The sequence below is a fragment of the Nicotiana attenuata genome, unplaced genomic scaffold, assembly GCF_001879085.1.
Source record: "Nicotiana attenuata strain UT unplaced genomic scaffold, NIATTr2, whole genome shotgun sequence".
Classification (NCBI taxonomy): Eukaryota; Viridiplantae; Streptophyta; class Magnoliopsida; order Solanales; family Solanaceae; genus Nicotiana; species Nicotiana attenuata.
In genome coordinates, this window is record NW_017670909.1 from 399,717 (window position 1) to 410,845 (window position 11,129).

The 11,129-nt window shown below is 34.9% G+C and overlaps 1 protein-coding gene across 1 annotated transcript; it reads right to left on the reverse strand.

The window, feature by feature from the left end:
* Nucleotides 1–1,925: 1,925 nt before the first annotated feature.
* LOC109244412 (WAT1-related protein At4g08300-like) lies at nucleotides 1,926–6,560 on the reverse strand. Its single transcript, XM_019411496.1, has 7 exons — nucleotides 6,294–6,560; nucleotides 5,590–5,652; nucleotides 3,842–3,958; nucleotides 3,069–3,306; nucleotides 2,787–2,945; nucleotides 2,496–2,647; nucleotides 1,926–2,384 (listed from the first exon to the last, which is right to left on the reverse strand). Exons 1-7 carry the CDS (start codon nucleotides 6,503–6,505, stop codon nucleotides 2,168–2,170), a joined length of 1,158 nt encoding a protein of 385 aa, XP_019267041.1. The 5' UTR covers nucleotides 6,506–6,560; the 3' UTR covers nucleotides 1,926–2,167.
* Between the last annotated feature and the right edge of the window lie 4,569 nt (nucleotides 6,561–11,129).

Sequence of the window (11,129 nt, forward strand, 5' to 3'; positions counted from 1 at the left end):
CCACATCAGTCATTAACCGCTCAAGTCTCAATGGTTCACGTCTCACAGAACTCAACCTAAATAGTATCACATATAGAAAGCATCAACAACAAGTGATATTGACATTCAAACAATGTACAGAGATTGAATACAAATGAAGCATTATGACTGAGAATGTGACTACAATTAAGGCAAAGAGCTCAAAAAAGCAAGAATAACCCTATCATGCTCAAACGATTAAGCACATAGCCTAGACATGATTTCTAACATGAATCCTAGCTCAAATAATCATACAAGTAGAGAAAATACGGATATAACGAGACATGAAAGCAAACAAGTCTCATAGTAGCCTAAAGTCTACCCGGATTATGAATACCTCGGTATACGCACACATGCCCATCACTTAGCATGTGTTTCATGCCCAACACCTCTCAAGTAACATAGTTCACAGGAATAATTACTCTCAAATAAAGTTTAGATATGTTACTTACCTCAAAGCGCGTGGATCATACTCCAAAAAGCCATTCCCATGCGAATCGACCTTCGAGCGACTCGAATCTAGTCAAAACAACTTACTATCATCAATAGAAACCATAGGAAATAACCCAAAACAATGAAGCTATAATCATGAATCAATTATGTTAATTCAACTCCGGGCCTGCATCCCGGAACCCGTCAAAATATATAAATCCCGAACACCCATACCGATACGAATCCAAATTGTGTGTTTTATCCAAATTCCACCTCAAATCGATACTCAAATCATCAATATTCACTCTCAAAAACCATAGGAAAAAAAATCCCCTTTACCTTTAATTCACATAAATTAGGTGTAATAATCTATAGGTAATCAATATCTATAATAAAAAAAAATTAAGTCAAATGCACTTACCCCTTCAATTGTGATGAAAGCCCTTCAAAAATTGCCTTCAACCAACTCCACAACTCCCAATTGATACGACGGACCTATCCCAACTCCCGTAACCACAATACAAACCCGATATTATTAAAGTTAACTCCCGGTCAAACCTATGAACTTTTCAAACCTTCAACTTTTTAACTTTCGCCAAGTAGAACCAAATCAACCTACGGAACTCCAAATCTAAATTCAAATATACGCCTAAGTCCAAAATCACCATACGAACATATTGGAGCCACCAAAATACCATTCCAGGGTCGTCTACACAAAAGTCAAACTCCGGTCAACTCTTACAACTCAAGCATCCAACCTTGAGAGTAAGTGTTCCAAGTCAATCCAAAACTTCCCGAAACAAAACCAACCACCCCCCGCAAAGTCACATAACCACAAATACACACATATAAAGCATCAAATAGGGATAACGAGACTAAAATACTCAAAACGACCGATCGGATCGTTACGTCTGAAATGCAAAATTAATTGCTTTGGCCATAAAAATTATTTTTAGGGTTAAACAAATACGAACGTAGATCTTTACACACGTACTCCAATTATGGCAATGTATTATATTGTCAGATTCATATTTGAGAGGCTACATAAAAGATTTTGTCTGTTCTTCCGGTTAAATTGACCAGAAAGAATGTGTCTAGAGTTTTTATTTTACTTTATCAAATTATCGGATTTTATATATCAAATTTGTGAATATTTACAGCTCCAAATAATTACATAAGAAAACAACAGTAGTCTGAGCATGCAAGCTCCAGAACTATCTGCCTCAAGTTCATCTAATTTCTTCATCCTACATCAATTGAATTTCTGGTAAACACAGTCTATATAGGATAGTATTCAACTTCCTTATGTAAGCTCCCACTTTAATTGACGGACTTGCTCTAAAGTAGATGTCCTGCACTATCAGTCGAATTATAATCTCTGCTGGCCTCAAGTTTTATATTAGTATAAGATATTGATGAAAGCAAACGTGTCAAAGGAAAAAATTAAAAGGGAAACAAGTGATGAAAATCAAGAATAAAAAGCTGAACGCGAAGCTTTTACTACCCATTTAATTTTAAGGGTGAATTAGAACATTTTCATTTTTCATTCCCAAATGGAGAGACCACTCCTTGACTTTTACACAAAAAGTAGATTACACATTTTTTTCATGAAGAACAATTGACAACATTAGTGCATTGATTCAAAGCAACACTTAGAAATTTAAACATTGCAACAAGTCAAAAATTAACATTGCAAAGACAGCTTCATTTTTGGACGCTACAGCTCTTGCAAGATTGAAGCCTTCTTCTCAGCTGGAACCTTTGATTTCACAGTCGTAACATCATCACTAATATCGTCAACTATGGTTGACCTTTCTTTGATGTCCACAACTGGTAATTCTTGGTCTTTTCCTGTCTCATTTCCTTTCCCCTCCTTACTCTTTCCCCACACCACAGAGTAAAGTCCCATGACTATGATAATTGCTCCAATGCAGCTGAAATTTGTGTCAAATGAATCAGGAAATTATTAGACTAATTAAATTGACAGAGCAGCAACACTTCTTAATTTTTTGTCCTTTAAATTAAAAAACTTCGTTGTTAATTACCTTCCAAGGTGGACTGACTCAGCCAAGATAATAGCAGCAAGAACAGAAGTGATGACCATACTCAAAGGGCTAAAGGCTGTCACGAACACCGGGCCTTTAACTTTATTAACTATACTTTGCACATAATATGCAATTCCCGAGCAAACGATTCCCTGACCATACACAAATTGCTTGCTCTAATTAGTCGCTAATAGTAGTAAAATTATATAATCACACTTGTTGGTGGTAAAAATTTACTAAATAAGAGAATTGTACGTTTCACATTAATTTAGCAAATAAGGAAAAACTTACAGAATAAGCAGCAGCAAGGAGCCTAGAGTCGAAGCCAATTTTCCATGCATTCCAATCACGTTCCATTATAAGAGCAACAATTCCTCCTTCCACTACGCCCATCACACATACCCATGCTGCCAGAGATAGCTCTGCTGGGTACTCCTTCAATGTCATCGACTATGCATACATATGCAAAATTGCTCAATTATTATATAAATAAATGTAGTAATAAAATATTTAAATGAGTAAAATGTTCATTTTTTTTTTCCTAATTCTGAAAATAGAAAATACTACACTTACTTGAACAATAAAGAAACCGGACCAACCAACAATGCAAGAGATGAGCTCAATGGTTCCGGCGACCCAGTTCTCGGGGGTTGCCGCGGCGGCTGCAGTGTGGCTGCCGCCGCGAGAGTGTGGGACCAGGTTGAACATTGGCCCTTTGTAAAGTGTCATCACCATTGCTCCCGCCACTGTTATTGCTGTTCCTATCACCTTTGCCATACTTGATTTCTTCTTCAGGTTTACTTTCTCAATTCTAGTCATAAAGAACCAGAAAAGATTATGTTAAATAAAAAGAGGAAGAAATTATGTTCATGAGTTTCTATTTCTTTTCTATAATATGGTTTTTCATTTTTTTGACATTATTTTGTTCTATAGTAGCTATATATTGGACTATTAGATGATGAATTACTTTAGCTTTTTAAAAAAAAAATTATTTATTTAATTTTTTTGGTGAAAAATATATCTCAGCCACTAATAAAAGCTAGCACAATGACAACTACGAAGTAATAATTAGGAGTTTAACTTATATGTCAATATTACAGGAGCAACCACTAACTTTTTTGAGATCATTGCTTTCCAAGTGGGAAGCAAGTCAGCAACTTTGTTTAGGTGAGATCATACTTTTATAATTTATTATTTGTGTAATGAACTAGTAGTGTATCTTTTATGGGATAAAGAAAGGTGTCAAAATCCACCATGTCATTTTATTTGCTCTTTTTTGGTACTTTCTTGATTTTAATGGAGTAATTACGGTACTATTTTTACAAATTAAATTAGTAAATTAGTACCTGAAAATAACTGCAAGAATAAAGGTGACGGCAGGGAGAAGATTGACAAAGGCAGATGCATAGGTTGCAGTTGTGCTCTTCAGTCCCACATAGTACAAGTTCTGATCAATAACTGGCCTGAAATTCCATATATTTAAAGGCTTTCTTTTAGAACAACAGTTATATATCATCAAACATATATAAGGATTAAAACCTTTCGATTTAATTGTAAAATAAAATAAAATCTAAACTTCTTAAAATTTATTCCGTGAAATGATATCTCTTCGGAATCATTGTATGCTCTGATACTTTGATAGTACTAATATAGATGCCTTATTCTTGATCAATGTGTCGATTCCTCAAATAGAATCCATAACACTGCATTCACTTATTTTAAAACATTTTTGTATCTCTAGTAGCTTAAACTTTTCAAATAAATTAAACAGACAGAACTAATGAATGAGGACTTTTTGACGTTCTTCATTGGATTTATTTGTCAGGTTTAACGTCAAAGAATAATATGATTAGTGATATTTCTAATATAGGAATTTGCTTATTGTTTTCCTTCAACTAATTAAAGCTAACCTCAGAAGATGAATGAAAAATGTGGAAACACTATCATCCAAACATATTAAAATTTTAATAAAAGACGTACCTCTCTAAAGACCATAAAAACAAGACTTTTAGAAAGGTACTTTGCAAGTGTGTATTTAATTTATTTAGTTGGATGTGATCATTAATTAATTGATTAAATGCATCTTTTCTCTTGGCATAAAGCATGTAAGACAATATGGGCTCTAGCCAATATAGGTGGGTGAATGAAGGTAATAAAAAAGAATTAGTTTATAAAGTAGAAAACCCAGCAGGAATAGAGAAGAAGAAGTTTTTTAGTCGGGTAGGAACATATGTTAGGGTTTCGGTTGATGTGAAGCTATAAAAGTTTTGCTACTATCTGTAGTAGTATCTTTTAACTAAGCATTCTTTAATATTACTCTTAAAGAGTATTTCAAAGGAAATAAAAAAAGAAAGAAAAAAAATTGAGAATCTTTCGGCACATGGAAAATATCTCAATTTCATAGATTGTTAAATCTTGCATTTGTTAGAAAGAATTCAGGTGAAAATATATATAGATAATTGAGTAGGAGCTCAATATAGAGCTGCTAAATTATATTTTAAAGTTGGAATTTCACTAAACCTTTTAGTTGCCTTCCAAATGCTTTAAGGGCCGCTTCGTATACAAACTAAATTTATACCATATGGGAGGTGGGATAAATAATCCCAAATTTGATGGTATAATGTGGGATAAGATAGGATGTTCTGGATTAAGTCTGGGATTAAATTTATACCGTGTAAATTTATATCGCCAGCCAAACGCGGTATAAATTTAATCTCACATCTTATCTCTGGTACCGAATGACTCCTAATAGTTGACAAAAAGAAAAATAGTGAACATCTGACATTTAACTGTCGTACATAATCCCTTTCATGCAAGAGTAACCTTGTAGGAAAACGTCGGACAACTTATAATGTTTCTGTATTCAGTTTTGATACATGATGTATGATTATGAAGGCTAAAACAGAAAAAGAAAAACTATTAAATGAAGTAAAAGATAAATAAGAAAAAAGAGACATCAGAATCTCATGCGTTTGGATGACTGAATAGACAACTAAATTTTACGAGAGAACAACCATTTTGGAGTATATATTTATAGTAATTTGTTCACATGTAAATTGAGTAGAATATAAAAGTGTGTAAAAGAATCACATACTCTAGAAAACCAAGAGCCAATATTTTAATAAAGACCCTGAGTGTCATCTTTGGCCTTATTTTCCTGCAAAAGAAAACAAAACAAAAAGAAAAATATTCTGTAAGATACTTGTAGGCAACTTATATTCTATTGTGCGATTCAGATTATTCAGCAAGATGGAAAACGTCAGAAATTTATGATAAATTCTCAAATTAGGATGTAATTAGATAAACCTTAGTGTACCACCCTCAAACAACTTAAGATTTTCGTTTAAATTATCAAAATTTTCAACATGATATCATAAAAAAAAACAGACAAAGATCTTGCATGCGTAGAACTTAAACTTTTAAAGAGATAGTCACACACTTCAACGCACTGAACATAAATGAGAACTACGATCCTGAGTCAAACAAGGTCATACGTAGGCGGATCCATGTGGGTTCCCGTGAATCCAATAGTTTTTTCACATACCCAGTATATGTTTAAAAAAATTCACTAAATATTTGATTGTGAACCCAGCTGCTTATTGCATATTACTTAAGGTCACTATAGGAACCCACATATTTTAAATTTTGGATCCGCCTCTGCAAACAAGGTCATATGAAGTGATCATATATATGCACTTCCAGAGGAAATGAAAGGGGGGAAAATCGTCTGACTTCGTGGTGACTGAATAAGAGAGGTTAAGGAAGTACAAGGAAAAGAGGATAGGATAAATATTTTACCTTTCAAGAACAATGGCAAAGGGTGCAACAGCAAGGGTGGCAAATGCATGGCGATAGACAACAAGAATCCAGTGACTCATTCCCCTTTTGAAGCACATCATTGTAACAATATACATCCCTGCGTAACCAAACTGCAAGGAAACCATAGCCAAGTAAGGCTTCACCTTGTTGAGGAATGGGCCAAATGACCCACCAAACATTTGGTCTGCCATTTCTCTCCTTCTCTTCTTTCTACACACAAAGAATGAAGGGGTTAGTTTTAGGATGGGGTATGCAAAATATAGGAAGTGTGCCCTTTTATACACAAAACAAAAGGTAAAAAGCTATACCAAGAATATTAATTAATAATAAGAGTTTAACTAAATTAGATATGGAAACCAAAAAACAGTCTAGCTTATTCATGGTTGCACTAACTCTTGTTTCTCACTCAGATTCCCCTTATCCATTTTAAACAAATTATGTTATGTATATGCAATGTAGTACCTATTCTTCAAGCAACAAGAATCTTTGCTGTCATGAACTTAATAATTAAAGAGAGAGAAATAAGTGAGGGTTTTCTTTTTCTCTACGTAAAATCTTTTCTTGGAAAAAGAAAAAAACTCTTTATTTTTTATTTTTTTCATTTTGTATTTTATGGAGGTGGATTTGAACCATTGACCACCAAATGCTGCTTGGTTTAGTGGGAGGTGATGTAGGTGTAAAAGATATGTGGTCTTTGAGAGAAAGTGGGTAATGAGTGGACACTTTTCTTGAAAATGGCTCGATTGATTATGTTGCAGTTGATTAGTATTGCCTCCGTCCCCCATCTTCAATCTTTAACATAAAGGAGGAGATCATAAAAAACAAGCTATTACCGAGGACTAGTACAAGTGACATATTTTTTAAATGAATTACATGTACATTTGTATAATTGAATTCCATGTATGTTGATATACAAGTGGTTCTTCTTTGCTTTAGGTTTATGATAACTTACTCATATTACTTTGTATCATAAAGTACAAGAAAATGACAACCCAATTGCCTTTCTTTAATTTTAAAGTTGAGAGCCTATTAGTATTACATATGAAAAACAAAAACAATAGCAGCAAGCATCGATTGATTTGTTTAGGCGATCCTTTGATATGAAATCTCTAAACTCTAGTTAGTTTAACAAGTATGATGATATTAATGCCACAGACCCAAAGGGTTGTTAACAATATGCATTTAATGCATCGACCAACTTAGTTTATCGAACTTGTTTAATCGCAGTTATCTGGTGACAAGGTCAACGCATCACAATGACTGACCACAAGATGAATTAAAAAAAAAAAACTTATATATTGAGAAAAAAGAAGAAGATGAATCAACATTTGACTCTATGTTTTCAATTTATTCTCAATAAGCTAAAACTCAAATTATACTTTCAGTATACCGTAGACACATGCCTATGTACTGCCAGTAAATTCTTAGAGGCGGATCTAGGAATTGCAGTATATAAATTACTAAAATAACCTCAGGTTAATATATAATGATAATTGAGGTCACAATTAATTATTTATAGATATTTACTGAATTTCTTAATAAATATAAAGGAACTACACAAAAATTAATGGGTACATATTAACTCGTAACCAATGCATTAGATCCGCCCTGTACACCCTATCAAACTACTCAACATTGTAATTTGTATGAAATGAGGTTTTCAGTAACACTGTACAGTCTCGATTCTGGTACAGTAAATAAAGACTGTACAACATATACAACTCGGTTGTAGGGCATTCGGATTATTTTAACATTGGCATGTGAAGTTTCTTTCAATTTCTTATTCATCTTGTATTTTGTTGTCCTTTAGCATATTGATAACAATCAGAGAATCTAGTTCAATGGTGAAATTTCTGTCCATTTTGAATACATTAGTTTCCTCCAAACCAGGCTGCATGAACCTTTTTCGCAAAGTTGTTATTGACTTACTGCTATATTGAATTTGAAAGGAAAAGGTCATGATGAGATCTTTATTGTCATTTCTAAGTACTTCACCCATTCCACTATTCCAGTCTTTTCATTACCTTAGTAAAACTTCCATTTGTACCCAACTTAAATGAACCTATGTTTGATTTATGCTAATAGACGGTGATTATTATAGAAGTGATTTGTTGCAGCTTATGAATAGTATTAAGAGACTTCACTTACCACCGAGTGTTAAACATGTATATATCTAATAAGGCTTTGCTGATCTTTTATTCCCGACGGAGAACCAATAAGTTTCCATATATCAGCTGCATTACCTTTCATATAAACATATTGCATGGTTTCATTTTTAGGGCTTGAGCAGCAGTTACATCTGGAAATCATATGTTTTCCAAACTTGATAATCATTTTATCAAAAGGAAGTTTCTCATGGTGTCACGACCCAAAATTCCATGAAAGGTCGTGATGACGCCTAATCTCCAAGACTAGATAAGCCAACATGCAAAATAGATCTAATCAAACGGAACATGATATAATATAACTGAAATAATATAAATAGCGGAATAAATCTTCAACAACAAATAATATATGTAAAAACCACAACATCAAATCCCCCAAAACCAGATAGGACGGAGTTATGAGCTCTAAAACTGAATACAAGAAAATATCCAATAGTACAATATTGTTTGAATGTATAAATAACAATATGAAAGAAAGGGGAAGGGGACTCCAAGGGTCTGCGGCGATCATGCAGCACTAACTTGAATCTTCTCTGTCAGCTACGAGCCTCACTCCTGAAGTCTGCTACTGCCAACGCCCGGATCTGCACAAAATGTGTAGTAGTGTAGTAGGGGTACGGGATAACGTGTACTTAGTAAGTATCAAGGCGAATTTCGATGAAGTAATGACGAGGTTCAAGTCATGTCATACTCACTAATCAAACAAACATGAGCAATTTATAATAATTTGCAATAAGAATATAACAATAGATGCAATATCATTAAATACCATATTAAGAGATACACTCAACATGGATAATTCAATCTTGACTAACAACTCATCAACATATAACAACGGCAACATGTTAGAATTCAACACAGAAGCATTTAGAATGCATAACTAAGGCATAAATGATTCACTTGGATGGTCAAAACTTCCACTTTTATGCTCAAAACGCATCATAATCGGATTCTATATCAGAATCAACCATTGTCTGTCAATTTATTAGAATCCACGTGTATGCCATCAAGAGAGAAATATGAGAGAGCGACCCAAGAGGATGAATCCAAATTAACACGCTGCACGGTATAATACTCGTGCAAATAACAGTAACAATATTATTATAACTGCACTGCAAAGACCTCGTGCCACAACATTTTCAATACCACAACAACTGCACGGAAGAGACCATGTGCCAATTCCAAATCAATGCTCAATATATCCGTATGTTCCATAATTGTTTACCGGAAAAACGGTAAATACAATTAGATTTGATTTTGTGGTTCTAAAAATACGTGATTTATTTTTATGCTAGTTGTTAAGCAATGGATGCTAAGTGTGAGACTAGAAAATAAGATAAGAGCTTGAAGACAATGTATCAACCAAACCGAGTGTCTAAGAATCGGGGCCTCGAACTGGCTGATACGGGGCCTCGAGGTCGAGCTAGGCGTTAGGCTCTGAACAGTTAGTGGAGAACTAACATTTCTAAGGGCCTTGATGAGGGCATTTTATGATCAATGATGAGTAATAAATAAAGAACGATCAATGAAATACAATAAATATAAGTAATAAGATCAGAGGAGAATAAGTTTAAGCTAGAGAGCAGAGAATGTTCTATTTCTTATATTCAATGTTGTGCGTTGTGTCTTACAAAATGACAAAGATCCCATTTATATATGAGGGGAATCCCAACATGGTACAAATGCGTTTATTACAAAGATACGCGGCTGATATCGCCATTTAATGCCACGGCACGGGCTTGTACTAGCCTAGTAGACTTGGTCAGCTTTAATCAAGTGCCTTGGGAACTTCCCGTTTTGTCATCATAACCACCGACTTATACTGCCCCGAGGTCGAACGTCGAGAACCCTCGGGGTCGAACCTCGAGCCGTGCCTCGAGCCTTTGGAGACGTGCTTGCGAAGCGTCATAACGGCCATAAAATCGGATCTTCTGATTTTTACCGTATACATATAGTCCCCGCGTTTCTTAGAATGAAAATGATAAGAACCGATCCTGATTCTTGACTTTCTTGAACATCTTGTGATGACGTCACGCTTGTGACGCTAGTGCTCCAAGTGACTGAAAACACCCTATCAATCCATATTCAATATACTATCGGTTTATTCTCCTAGAAGCGGTCATATCACCGCCGATCCGTTTCCCAAAAAGCCTTGATTGCGCCTGGCGATACATTTCCTAAAGGCATTGATTGCTCCGTTGGTTACGCTATTGCCTTTATATAAATGGGGGGTTTCTTGAATCAAAACTCCATTCAGTCATTCTTCAACAGCCTTCAACTCCTTTCTTCTCTAATTCCTCATCCAAACTTTATTTTCCATGGTTCAAGCCCGTGATCGTAAGGTCACACGACAACTGTTTTGCCATTTATGCCATGGATCTCTTTCAGAGCTCTCCCCCATTGAGTGGGATCGTACCGGTTTGTTGTTATTATTATTGTTGTTGGCCCGAAATAATGAGGGTGGGGCTTCATATGGTTCCCGCATTAGAGGATATGTGGTCCTTGAACTGTTGTTCATCTCTCTTAACTTTCACCTGGTGTGGCGCTTCACTCCCTTTGCTTTCCCCGGAGTGAGGTGGTGTCATCTACTAACTGTTGCATCCCGCACCGGTGCAACGTCTCAAGAAGTGGCTTCACAATAGTAGTGCTG